This window comes from Pan paniscus, chromosome 18 (assembly GCF_029289425.2).
Source record: "Pan paniscus chromosome 18, NHGRI_mPanPan1-v2.0_pri, whole genome shotgun sequence".
Classification (NCBI taxonomy): domain Eukaryota; kingdom Metazoa; phylum Chordata; class Mammalia; order Primates; family Hominidae; genus Pan; species Pan paniscus.
Window position 1 is genome coordinate 83,280,678 of NC_073267.2, and position 12,087 is coordinate 83,292,764.

Sequence of the window (12,087 nt, forward strand, 5' to 3'; positions counted from 1 at the left end):
ACTGCCAGAGTATGAGTCCAGTGCAGCAGAACACTCACACAAGTCACACAAAGCAAGTTATCACTCACGGATAGGTAGCAAGAACCAACAGAAGACTCATATTCATGGACAGCTGGTCCCCCAAGGCTCAAGAAAGCTGCCTTGGATAGATGAAGTCCTGTCAATGCATGCCCCACTTCACACTGCAGCTGAAGCACACCAAAAGCATTCTGCCCTGGATTTTGTGCTCCAGAGGAAATGTGGATCTCTGAGCTGAAGCACTGCAGGACATTCTGTTCTAGGAAGGATGAGAACAGAGCCTGGGCTGTTCCAGACCCTTCCCTTATCTCAGGCCACTGCACTGTCAGCACATTCTACGGTCATCTGGAAAACTACAAGCAGGAGAGAGAAGAGCCGGGACATCTAAGGATTGCACCAACATCCTGTTTTGTTTTGTTTTGTTTTAGCACTAATTCCATACCAGATGCTATGCTACATGCTTCACACCTGTTCTTTCATTTAAACCTCCAGCAATCTCTGGGGTCGGGGCTTTAGCCCCATTTTATAGATAAATAAACTGAGACTCAGAGAAGTCATTTGTTTAAGGTCAAACAGTCAATATTTAGCAGGGCTGGGATTCAAACCCAAGTGTGTGTCACTCAAAGGCCCATAACCTCACCCACTACGCCATTCTGCACCCCTCTGCTTCAAGATGCCCAGCTGAATAAGTGCTATATGATGTGGAGTCTATCTGTTCCTTTAAACCCTTAGTTCAAACATGATTGGTCTAAACGAATTTGCATAGAAGGAAGCACTGAGAGAGCAACCTATCACTGAAGACCCCCTTCCCATCCCTGGCCCTCTGTCCCTCCAGGAGGAGAGGAAAGAGGGCCCAGAGAGTGCCTGTGAGAAGAAGCCCCACATGTCCCTCCCCCTCTCCACACCGTCTAACAGCCCCCATAGTCTGGCTGTCACTCACTCTGCCTCCAAGCCTCCTATCCCTCCCACCCTTGTCCTGCAGGCCCGCTTCGCCCATGGCATGTTCACCGTGTACCCTGGGTTTGGCTCCATTCCTTCCGGAGGACAGCAGGTCATCAACGTTGACTGTGTGGCTGACCCCATGGGAAAGTGTGAGGAGTTTATAGCCATCGATATCTCCGGCCGAGACCCTGCAGTCCACCCTGCCGGCATTCCTTACACTTTGCTAGCTGAAGCCTGTCTACCAGGTACTGACCACTCACATTGGACAGCACCACTTAAAAGATGTTCATCTGAGACCTGGTGCAGTGGCTCACGCTTGTGATCCCAGCACTTTGGGAGGCCAAGGCGGGCAGATCACCTAAGGTCAGGAGTTTGAGACCAGCCTGGCCAACATGGCAAAACCCCGTCTCTACTAAAAATACAAAAAATTAGCTGGGTGTGGTGGCACATGCCTGTAATCCCAGCTACTCAGGAGGCATTTGAACCCAGGAGGTGGAGTTTGCAGTGAGCCGAGATCACGCCACTGTACTCCACAACAGAGTGAGAGTCTGTCTCAAAAAAACAAATACATAAATAAAAGACCTTCATCTGTAACACTTCTACCTTCTTTCTTGCAAGTTTTTCCAAAGATTTCTGGCAGACATGGCTGGGATGCTTCCTTCGGGGTCCTAGAACTTCCTCTAGTGTCTTCAGTTGTATTTTTCCAGGGCATATACCTAAGGGAGGAGGTGCAGCTTCACACTCCCAGCAGGCTGGTCCTGGATTCCCAGATGAATAGTGTTATCTGAGAATCATGATGGGATGGGCTGTGGCACAGGACCCAGGAGCACTGAGTCCCGCTCATGGCCAGGCCACTCCCGGTGGGCAACATGTCCACAGAGAACAATGTTCAGTTACTGAGCATGCAAAATCTGTAACCCAGCAGGAGGGCAGATGAGGTGCAAAGAGAATGCCTCATGCTTTGACGATAGGATCCCTGGAGCCTTGAAGCATAGTGGGCCAGTTGCCTCCTTCCCTCCATAGCACACCCCAGATCTTGGATCTTACCATTGGGAGAAAAACGCTCACTGGAGTGTGGCAACCAGCAAGGACTGTACAAAAGAGGAAGACAAGACAGAATGTTTCCCATCCCTCACACCCCCTTGCATGACTTCCCCTATGTGTCCTCCACAATTCTCCTTTGTGAGAATCCAGAGTTCCAAATTAGGAATCACAGAGCGGGAATCCAGCAATCAGGCAGCATCTCATAGTCTCCCCTTCACTCCCCAGCCTTCGTGACCGAAAACAATGCCTTGATATTTGAAGAGCACCAGATATGTACCAGTGCCAACCTGCACCACATCCTGCAGACCATAGAGAGCGGGGGGCTGTTCGTCGAGGATGAGAACAAGTTCATCTTCTGCAATGTCCTGGTGGGCCGCCAAGCCAAGGCTCGTTTCAAGATCAGCAACGTGGGAAAGATCACCTGTGATGTCAACATTGTAGTCAGGCCTATCTCCAATAAGGTAAGACGCTCCCAATGGCCCCTGGCCCAGCGTGGTTCACATAAAGCTGGAAAAACGGCTCTCAGCATCCTCTGCTCTGGAGCCTGTATGCGTGAGTGGAAATTATCTGGCCCTGCTGGAAGTTATGTGAAGTAACCGGGGGCTTTCCCCTAGGCCAGTGGTGATACATTTGTCCCAGTGTGTGTCTCCTCCGGGTACCTTTGTGATAAGTACGCATGGACGAGCAAACCGCATTCCTCCATTGAATGCTCACTATGTGCCTAAAATAGACAAAGCATGGTGGGGAGAGGCTAAGGTGAGTGCCAGCTCCAGACAGGCCTACCTCCAGCTGCATATTCTGCTGGTAAGGGAGATTTGGGGGCATCAGATTCTGAGGATAAGGTGAAATGATGAGCATGTTTTAGCCCTTCCCATGTGACAAGCACTGTGCTAAGTGATTTATATTTACTGCCTCCTTTTGCCCTCACAACAACTCTTCCGACTTTGTATTATTATCCCGATTCTACAGTTAGGGAAACTGAGGCTTAAAAAGCTAAATCCTTCCCCTAGGTCCCGGAGCCTGAGAATATAGGGCTGGGCTTAAAGCCAAGCTTCATCCACATACAAGATGAAATAATTGCCCATCTCAGGGGGCTGCCAGGCTCGAAACTGCCTTTTCTCTCTGAGTCAGATCATACTTTTTTTCACAGCAGAACAGAAAATTCAGGATACCAAGAGAGGTCTTAATCAATGGGTTTCCGTCACCCTTAATTTCCAATCCAATGTGCGGCAAATACTCTAGTTTTATGACGGCTGCTTCAGTTCTCTGCCTGAAAATAGAATCTGGGCCCAGGAGGTCCTCAGGCCCCAGAGCTGGCATTGTTCACAGTTGAGGGTGGTGGGGAGGTCACCAAGGGTGCTGGTATCAGCCTAGAGCTACATATGGAGCGTGCATTCCTGGGGAATGTCAATGCAGAGAGGTATGGTTGGGGAGATTACATAATCCGTTTTATGACTTCCTTCAGGCCCTGGTGACTCCCAGTCATTATTCTCTGATTTTTTTTTTTTTTTTTTTTTTTTTTTTGAGACGGAGTCTTGCTCTGTCGCCCAGGCTGGAGTGCAGTGGCACAATCTCAGCTCACTGCAAGCTCTGCCTCCCAGGTTCACGCCATTCTCCTGCCTCAGCCTCCCAAGTAGCTGGGACTACAGGCACCCACCACCATGCCCGGCTAATTTTTTGTATTTTTAGTAGAGACGGGGTTTCACCGTGTTAGCCAGGATGGTCACGATCTCCTGACCTCGTGATCCACCCGCCTCGGCCTCCCAAAGTGCTGGGGTTATGGGCATGAGCCACCGCACCCGGCCTATTCTCTAATCTTATTTGGGATACTAAGGGGCAGCTTTCTTCCTCTTCTGTACTAGAAACATAAAAAGTGAGGAAGACTGATTTTTTTTTTTTTTTTTTTGAGACAGTCTCACTCTCGTTGCCCAGGCTGGAGTGCAATGGCGCCATCATGGCTCACTGCAGCCTCGACTTCCTGGGCTCAAGTGATCCTCCCACCTCAGCCTCCTGAGTAGCTGGGACTACAGGCATGCACCATCATGCTTGGCTAGTTTTTGTATTTTTTGTAGAGACAGGGTTTCACCATGTTGGCCAGGTTGGTCTCGAACTCCTGGGCTCAAGCGATCCTCCCGCCTCAGCCTCCCAAAGTGCTAGGATTACAAGAGTGAGCCACCACACCCAGCCACAAGTCTTATTTCTAAAGAGAGACTTTATAAGAGGATTTGCAGATATCACATGTTCTCCTCCACCCTAGTTTGCAGACTTGAAGGCTATCCTTTGGAAAAAGCAAAGAGAAACCTGAGTGCCCTCGGTTTAAGAACAAGAGGGAATAGTCAGTCTTGAATCCCACCTACTTCCCATGAGAATGAAAAATCCTTTTAAGGCCATGCCAGGGCTCCCTACAGTCCCAAAACACTGCCACAAGTTGGGAACAGATAAAGTGCTGTGGGAGGTTGTTCTAGCCAAGGCTCTTGGAGTTACAAGGAGCAGAAACCCTCTCAGATTAGCCCAGACAAAGCAAGGCTTACTGCAGTGAATCAGACACCTCAGGCACAGGTCAGAACACATCACGTGGCCGGGACTCCTTGGGACTGGCACCATCACCTGAAGTCCGCCCTTTAGAAGACCAGTGGATGCTCTGTCCATCTCTCAAGAGCCACATGTCTCTCTCACAGGGTTTCCACTGCTCCATTCTCTCATCCAGCTTTCTCATCTTGCATGTGATTCAGCCAGCTCCCAGCTCAGCTCCACATTTTAACAACCAGCACCGGCCCGGCGGCTTACACCTGTAATCCCAGCACTATGGGAGGCCGAGGCAGGCAGATTACTTGAGCCCAGGAGTTTGAGACCAGCCTGGGAAACATGATGAAACCCCATATGTACAAAAAAAAAAATTAGCTGGGCATAGTGGCACACTCCTGTAGTCCCAGCTACTCGGGAGGCTGAGGTGGGAGGATTGCCTGGGTCCAGGAGGTCGAGGCTGCAGTGAACCATGATCATGCCACTGCACTCCAACATGAGTGACAGAGCAAGATCCTATCACAGAAAGAATTTAAAAACCAACCAACACCAATCTTTGGGCATCCCAATTTAGTTGACAGGGGTGGGGTAGCTGGGAGAATATCTGGATTCCTGGCTTAGTTCATCAATTTGAGTCAAAAATCATAGGTCTAGCCAAATCTAGCCAGGCATCATTCAGGGGTGGGTCCCAGGCTGTTCCCTCCAGAGCCCCTCACCCTGCAGGCAGTGGAGCATGTCCACCACAGCACTTAGATGAGAGGTGGGGGACTCCTGAAAATAAGGAGTAAGCCTGGTGAGAATACAAAGGCACTGACACACTCTGGTCTCTGCCCGCATCACCAGCCCTTTGCCCGCATCGTCGACATTTTTGAAGTGGAACCCAGCAAGATGTGCATTGCCAGTCATTCCCATGCCTTTGCCACGGTGTCCTTCACCCCGCAGATCATGCAGAACTACCAGTGCATCTTTGAGGCTACCTTGGATGGCTTGCCCAGGTACCAGCTCCCAGCTCCCAGCTCCCTCTCCTGCAGCAGGGCTGCAGGCCACACTCTGTAGGGAGTGTCATTCCCACCATGCCAGGCTGACAGGCTACAATCTTCCTGTCCCCTACAGCACCCTGGCCAAGAGCCGAGGCCTCGTATTTGACATCGCTGGTGAGGGGAACCTCCCTCGAGTGACGGTTGTGCGGCCAGTTCTTCATAACCAATATGGAAACCCCTTGCTCCTCTTTAAGAGGCTTCTCCTTGGTCATTCAGAGAAGCTGCCTCTCATCCTCAAGAACAATGGTGTCCTCCCTGCCCAGGTAATACTCGAGGGTGAAGCATGAGGCTGAAAGGGAGAAGAATCCAGAAGTTACACTTCTGCCACTGGGGCCTCTGCCATGCCTAATGTATGAGGACTTCTCTGTTGATCCACATACATTAACCTATGTGTCAGGGACATGCAGAGGGGAATCTGGCATGACATTTGTCCTCAAGGAAAGTAAGAAACCAGATTCCACAATATATCATTAACTACTGTCCAAGGTAGTGTGCAGTGATGTGCACCAAGCTGAGTGGGTAGGATTATGGGTGTTCTTAATATCTTCTTTATTTTTTTAATTGTTTTCTGTAATGAACATTGCATTTGCAATGAGGATAAGATGATAAAAGAAACTTCAGTAGGGGTGAAAAATACAGCATTCAAATGTATTTTGATTCAATGATTAAATTATGGTTTTATTTTACAAAACGTGATGTATTGTGCTCTACAAGGGACTGTAGGACTTTTGAAAAAGATCTATTCCCATCTAGACAATGAAGGGAAAATTCACTGTAAATGACATTTGAACAGGGCTCATTGTAGGAGTTGGGTTTCAGCAGTGCCTTCAGTGGGCATTTGGCAGTCCATGCAAACCAGAAATAGAGGGAAAGCTTCAAAGATGCAGAAGCCAAAAAACAAAACAAAACAAAACGTGCACACTACTACAGGAGCTAGTAAGCACCCAGCTTCATGAGAGCATAGGTATAGGTAGAAGAGCAAGGAAGATAAAAATGAAAGGATACAGTAATGGAGCAACTTGTGGAAGGCTTGGGATTCTCTAAATATTTTAAACCCTACAAGACATTGCCACTATTGTTCTTGCTGCTGTTGTTGTTATTGTTTATACATTTATGGCCCATTTAGGTTTACTCATTTATTAATCATTTTTATTGCTCTTTATTCCTGGGTCTCCAATTTCCCATCTGTATTTGTCAGTTCTCATGCTACCAATAAAGACATACCTGAGACTGGGTAATTTATAAAGAAAAAATAGGACTCACAGTTCCACATGGCTGGGGAGGCCTCACTATCACAGTGGAAGGCAAAGGAGGAGAAAAACATGTCTTACGTGGTGGCAGGCAAGAGAGCTTGTGCAGGGGAACTCCCATTTATAAAACCATCAGATCTTGTGAGACTTATTCACTATCACGAGAACAGCCTGGGAAAGACCCGCCCCCATGATTCATTTACCTCCCACCAGGTCCCTCCCACAACACGTGGGAGTTATGGGAGCTACAATTCAAGATGAGACTTGGATGGGGACACAGCCAAACTGTATCACCATCTTAGACCCTTTTCCTACCAACTGAAGAATACTCTTCAGTATTTCCTTAATGGGGGTCTGCTGGTGGTGAAGTCTCTATTTCTCCTTCATTTTAAACATCGTTTTTACTGGCTATAGAGTTCTGGTTTGGCAGTTGTTTTCTTTCAGCAAATGGGAGATATTATTCCAATGTATTCCGGTTTCCGTTGTTAACTGCTGAGTTGTCAGCTATAAGCCTAAAATGTTTTAAGACAGGGGTCCCCAACCCCCAGGCCACAGACTCATGAGCAAAAGCTCATCTGTATTTACAGCCACACCCCATCACTCACATTACCACCTGAGCTCCCTTCCTCTCAGATCAGCAGTGGCATTAGATTCTCATAGGAGTGCAAACCCTATTTTGAACTGCATGTGTGAGGGATCTAGGCTGCGTGCTCCTTATAAGAATCTAATGCCTGATTATCTGAAGTGGAACAGTTTCAACCCAAAACCATTCCCCATTGCCTGGTCCATGGAAAAATTGTCTTCCATGAAACCAGTTGCTGGTGCCAAAAAGGTTGGGGACTGCTACTTTAAGGCATTCTTTTTTTCTGACTGCCTTTTACATTTTCACTTTGTTTTCTACAGTTTTACTATGATATGTCCAGGTGTGGAGTTCTTTTAATTTATCCTTGTTAGAATTCACTAGACTTCTTGATTCTGTGGATTAAAATTAAGTCAATTTTGGAAAATTTCTAGACATGTCTTTAAATATTGTTTCTATTTCATTCTCTCTAATCTCTACTTCTGGGATGATAATTAAATATATAGAAGACCTTCTCACTATATCTTCTGTGTCTCTAGTCTCACTATATTTTCCACTCACTTTTCCTCTGGGCTTCATTCTGCATAATTTCTTTTGACCTGTCTTCAGTTTATTAACTCTCCCTTTAGCTGTATTGAATCTACTGTTAAAGTTTCCATTAAGTCCTTAAGTTATTATATTTTTCAGTCTTAGAATTTCTATTAGGCTGTTTTAAAAATCTGAATAATTCATGTTTACTGTTTCTAGTTTCTAGCTGAAACTGTCAGACATGACTTTTATTTCTTGAACACAGTAATCATAGGCATTTTACAGTCTATACCAGATAATTCCAAAATCCACAGTCATTGTGGCTCTTTCTGGTATTTCTACTCATCTTTTTCTACTATTTCTACTCATCTTTGCCCATGTTGCCCTGCCTCCTCATGTGCCTGGTTATCTTCTGTTCATGTGTTGGGTATTATATTGTAAAAGTTATTTAGAAATCATTAAACTAAGGATCATATTTTTCTTCAGAGGCAATTTTCATTTGCTTCTGCCCAACACTTGGGGGCACTAGAAATTCAGGATCACTTTAAGCCAGTGTTAGGGTTTGAGATTTTCTGGATTACCCAGATGACTCAGAGCAGGATTGCCACCCTTGGGAAAGCTGGTTTATATCCAGCTCACCTTTCATCTTATGAGGTCCCAGCCCAGAAGAAAGCATTGTCACCTTCCACAGGCCTTGAACTTTTGCCCTCTTAGCACCAAAAGACCATAAAAAGTACAGACAACGCCTGTAATCCCAGCAACTTGGGAGGCTGAGGTGGGCAGATCAGGATTTTGAGACCAGCCTGGACAACCTGGTAAAATCCCATCTTTACTAAAAACATACAAAAATTAGCTGGGCATGGTGACTCGCGCCTGTAATCCTAGCTACTCTGGAGGCTGAGGCAGGAGAATTGCCAGAACCCGGGAGACAAAGGTTGCAGTGAGCCAAGATTTCACCACTGCGCTCCGGCCTGGGTGACAGAGTGAGATTCCATATCAAAATTTAAAAAAAAAAAAATGTGCAGACAAGCCTCCTGTCTACCTTTTCCTGACTGGCAAATGCTCTGGGCGGACAAAAACTGCCCAGAAAGTGAGACTGACCGTGCTGGATTTCTATACTCTCACAGATCCTGGTCTATTTACTCCTCATTCTCTTCATAGCTCTGTTATGCTTTAAAAAAAATTTTTTTTATATATTTAGTCTGGCAATTGTTGTTGCCTTGAGCTCAGGTTACCTAGTTTACCATTACCCTGCATCGTTTCCATTATTGTGGCTTTATAATATGTTTTAGCATCTAGTTCAGTGAATTCCTATCCACCCATTCCCTGTTTTTGCCATTTTTCTTAACAATTTTCACCTATTAATCTCTCAAATAAGCTTTATAATTATTTTATAACGTTCCTTTAAAAATCCCATCGGGAAGCCTCTGAATCTGGTAGGATTTCTGCTTGCGGAGTATTTAGACTCTCCACCAGGAACATTTAGGATTTCCACCCATTTATTTAGATCTTTTATGTCAATATTCTTACATATAATTCTTCCATATAGTTTCTTATTAAAGTTGTTTCTAAATACATAATTTTTTATCTCAGAAGCTTCCCGTGTGATATCACTATTTCTGCCTTCTCCATGCCTCATATTTTATATTATTCAATCTTTTTCATGATGGTGCCAGCATTACTGTCTTCAATGCCTGCTGATGTCTCATATCCGAAATCAGATGCATGGCTTTAGTCTTATCTTCCTTATAATGGGCCAGAAACCACCACTTTCTCCAAGTAGGTCAAATGACCACCTTGTTTTTTCTCTTATCGTGGTAGGATGCTCAACATGACACTATCAGGCAACTAAACTAATGCATAGCACCTAGGAGATACTGGTTTTTAGGAATTGACATTAATGCAGGCCCTTATAGAATTACAAGTATTCATTTGCATTTTATTAGCCTAGCGTATATTTTATAACTGCCTCTGTTAATGACAGAGGTGTTGGCAACCACATTTTGACACTACCTACATGATCTGGAAAGTTCTGCATACTCCTTGGACCTCCAGTTCCTCACTCAGATATCAAGGGCTGATCTGACTGAATGTTCTTCTGTCCTCTCCAGGTCTAATATTTATTATTTATCTCTCTTAATAAGAAATTCAAAAAAGTGAATACTAGGCATAATACCTTTTTGGGGTCCTGCCCCAAACACAGCACAGTATCTCACCCCAGACTCAAAGCCCATGAGCAGCCTGTAAGCCTAGCACTCATCCCTGCTTTCCTTCTGCCAGCTGCATGTTGACCTGCAGGATGAGCTAGGAGTCTTCTCCCTGAAAGGGAGGCCCACCACCGCGTACATCTACATCACAGAGGAAAACAAACCACATGTAAAAGGTAAGTGTGGGGAGGGTGCTTCTAGAGGGCAATGGATCTCAGTAGCTGCTTCATTAGGGGACCACTCAAGGCCCAGCCAGAGGGGAATGCCCAGTCTCGTCACCACTGGCCTCTAGCTAAGGCTCGTTCCCATTCTAGGGTTACTTTCCCTTCAACAGGGGTCTTTATAGATACACATTTCTTGAAACTAGTTCTAAATCATATCTTCTCTCTTCTCTTTGCAGCAAAGAAAGCTCACACAGCCTCCTTGGTTGTTTCTCCTGGAGATACAGCTGAATTTGATGTCGTTTTCCACTCCCAGAAGGTTGGGAGGATGAGAGGTATCATCCACTTGTCAGTGATCAACAACCAATATGAGGAGACCTCCATCCACATGGTGGGAGAGGGCTATGAGGATGACATCACCTTGGACAACATCCATGGGCTGGTGGCCCCCACCAGCCAGGAAGACATAAGTATCTCTGAGTTCACAGAGATCATCGAGGACAATGATATGGAAGACTTGGCGGCAGGTGGGAGAAACAGCAGTGAAGTGTTGGCAAGTGTTGGCTACTGGGTCATTTGTTTTAAATGAGAGTAAATTTAAATAACAGGTTGGTTAGCTCCCTGAGAATTTAGGACTGACTCTCCTCTTCATTACTCTATGCTCTGGCATGCCTGGCTCAGTCATGGCATCCATCCTTCCATTTATTCATGTGTTCACTCGATGAATATGTATTGATCACCAAGTACATGTTCCAGGCATGCTGATCCCTGGAGTTTCAAAATTAACAAGGAAGTCTCTACTCTTAAGGAGCTTATAGTTTGATATTCAAATTCTGGTTCAACTAATAAGCAAATAAATGCCTTGCAGTTTTTCCTGTCTGCATTTATTAGCTGGCTTGTGTTGGCATTGTCTGTTTATTAGAGAGAGTATAGGTTTGGGCACTTCTAGAACATCACTCTGCACAGCCCCACTACTCAATGAGCAGTTTGAGATCCTATGGCATCAGCATCACCTGGGAGCTTGTTAGAAATGGGGGTTTCAGACCCCCCTGCCCTACTGAATCAGAATCCACATTTTAACAAGGCCCCAGGTGACGTGTTTTTATACTAAAGCTTAAGACATGTTGTGCTGCAATCTATCAAGCACTAAAGCTTCATTTAGTTGACATTTTTGGGGATTGGAAAAATTTATCATCAAATTGTTATCATCAGAAGGCATTGGTTAAGCGCCCTAATTATGTGGTTGGTTGCTAAAAAGTGAGTTATAAACAGAGTCCCATAGTTTACCTAGAAGCTTAATTAAAGTCCTGGAATGTACCGTTAGGTGGTCTACACAACATGGGTTGAAATCAACACTCCTCATATACCTGGTGTTTCAGCCCTGTTTGAGGCTACAGGGTGACATCTCTCTTACCAAGGCTCAAGCAGGAGCCAGCAGTGAATCTAAGTTCAGAACTCAGATTTCATGCCCATAATAGGATTGCCAGAGTTAGCAAATCAGAATACAAGACTCCTCAATAAATTGGAATTTTGGTTAGACTATGAATAATTTTTAGTACATGTATATCCCAAACATGGCATGGGACATACTTATCCTAAAAATTATTCATTTCTTATCTGTAATTCAAATTTAACCAGGACTCCTATATTTTATCTGGCAATCCCAATCCTTTATAATATTTTCTCACCAAACAAATAGAGTTGGGGACCTATGTTTTCTCTTGTACAAATGGAGGTGAGGGCTAAGGTGGGTGAATGGATGATGGATGGATGGATGAAGGGATAGAGGGATGG

At 45.3% G+C, this 12,087-nt stretch overlaps 1 protein-coding gene across 1 annotated transcript in view; it reads left to right on the forward strand.

Moving 5' to 3' along the window:
- Positions 1–12,087, forward strand: part of HYDIN (HYDIN axonemal central pair apparatus protein) — a 429,930-nt gene that overhangs the window by 346,398 nt on the left and 71,445 nt on the right. Inside the window, exons 59-64 of the mRNA XM_063597736.1 lie at positions 1,001–1,205; positions 2,230–2,465; positions 5,371–5,522; positions 5,641–5,830; positions 10,206–10,308; positions 10,533–10,820. Coding sequence (XP_063453806.1) covers positions 1,001–1,205; positions 2,230–2,465; positions 5,371–5,522; positions 5,641–5,830; positions 10,206–10,308; positions 10,533–10,820 — 1,174 coding nt within the window. The remainder of the gene's footprint in view (positions 1–1,000; positions 1,206–2,229; positions 2,466–5,370; positions 5,523–5,640; positions 5,831–10,205; positions 10,309–10,532; positions 10,821–12,087) is intronic.